The sequence below is a fragment of the Geospiza fortis genome, unplaced genomic scaffold, assembly GCF_000277835.1.
Source record: "Geospiza fortis unplaced genomic scaffold, GeoFor_1.0 scaffold118, whole genome shotgun sequence".
NCBI classification, from domain to species: Eukaryota; Metazoa; Chordata; class Aves; order Passeriformes; family Thraupidae; genus Geospiza; species Geospiza fortis.
Window position 1 is genome coordinate 287,717 of NW_005054380.1, and position 984 is coordinate 288,700.

Below are 984 nucleotides of genomic sequence, written 5' to 3' on the forward strand. Positions count from 1 at the left end.
CGGTGTCCCCCACAGTCCCTGCCCTGCCCGGCCCCTCCGTGACCGCCCTCCCGTGTCCCGCAGGTTACGCGGGCGTGGTGCGGTTCCGCGGCGTGAGGATCGGCGGCATCTCGGGCATCTTCAAGTCCCACGACTACCGGAAAGGTACCGGGACAGCGGGGAGGGGAGAGCCGGGGCCGCGGCGTGGTGCGAGGGTCTGGCTGTGCTTAGCCCCGAAACTTCTCTTAGCCTGGAAACCACCGTCGGTTCAATACACCGATTTTCCTGGCGTTGGGAGATGAATCTGTAGCCGCCCGGTGACCACAGCAGGGAGCAAGGCACCTTTGGCGCGCTGTTGGAACAGTGTTGATTTTTCCGTAGCAGTGTCGTTTCACTGTTTGATTTTCCTTGAGTGAAACAGGCAGTTTTTAACTGTGACATTATGTAAGTGTATTGTCCTGCCCTGAGGTTTAGGGCCAGTACATCTGGCTCCTCCTGGTTATGTGGGTGGGTGTTCAAGAGTTCTTCTTGGGAAGGGTGTCACAGAGGATACCCCATGTCAGTGATAGTTTATTAAGATAGTTTGTTCTTTCTGATCTAGGCACTTAAAAGAGTGGTCCTTGTGGTTACTGTACTGTGCTGTCCTTACTAAGAAACAGCTTCAGAGAAGCTTTGCAGGTACAAGCTGCAAAGTACTGAACCAGTTTTCTAGAACACTTGATTCTGTCTAATACTTGCCAACACTAATTCAATTTGCTGTCATCAAGGGGGCACTTTATATGCCTGAATATCGCATTAGAGAGATGAGACGAGACTCTTTAGGCAATAACTAAAAGAGCAATTTTTCTGTTAATTCTGTAGAGTAGTAGGAGCTATGATAGGCATTCATGTGTTTTGTCCCAAGGCAAAGTTGGAAACTCATCCCTTATGTCAGGGTACACGTTGGTGCTTCCGGAGCCTGTGGTGCCCGTGGACAGTGACTGGGATGTTTCTGCTGCTGCTGAA

The 984-nt window shown here is 51.1% G+C and overlaps 1 protein-coding gene across 1 annotated transcript in view; it reads left to right on the forward strand.

Annotated features, from left to right (window-relative positions):
* Positions 1 to 984, forward strand: part of DBR1 (debranching RNA lariats 1) — a 13,185-nt gene that overhangs the window by 5,458 nt on the left and 6,743 nt on the right. The window contains exon 2 of the mRNA XM_014308650.2: positions 64 to 144. Coding sequence (XP_014164125.1) covers positions 64 to 144 — 81 coding nt within the window. The remainder of the gene's footprint in view (positions 1 to 63; positions 145 to 984) is intronic.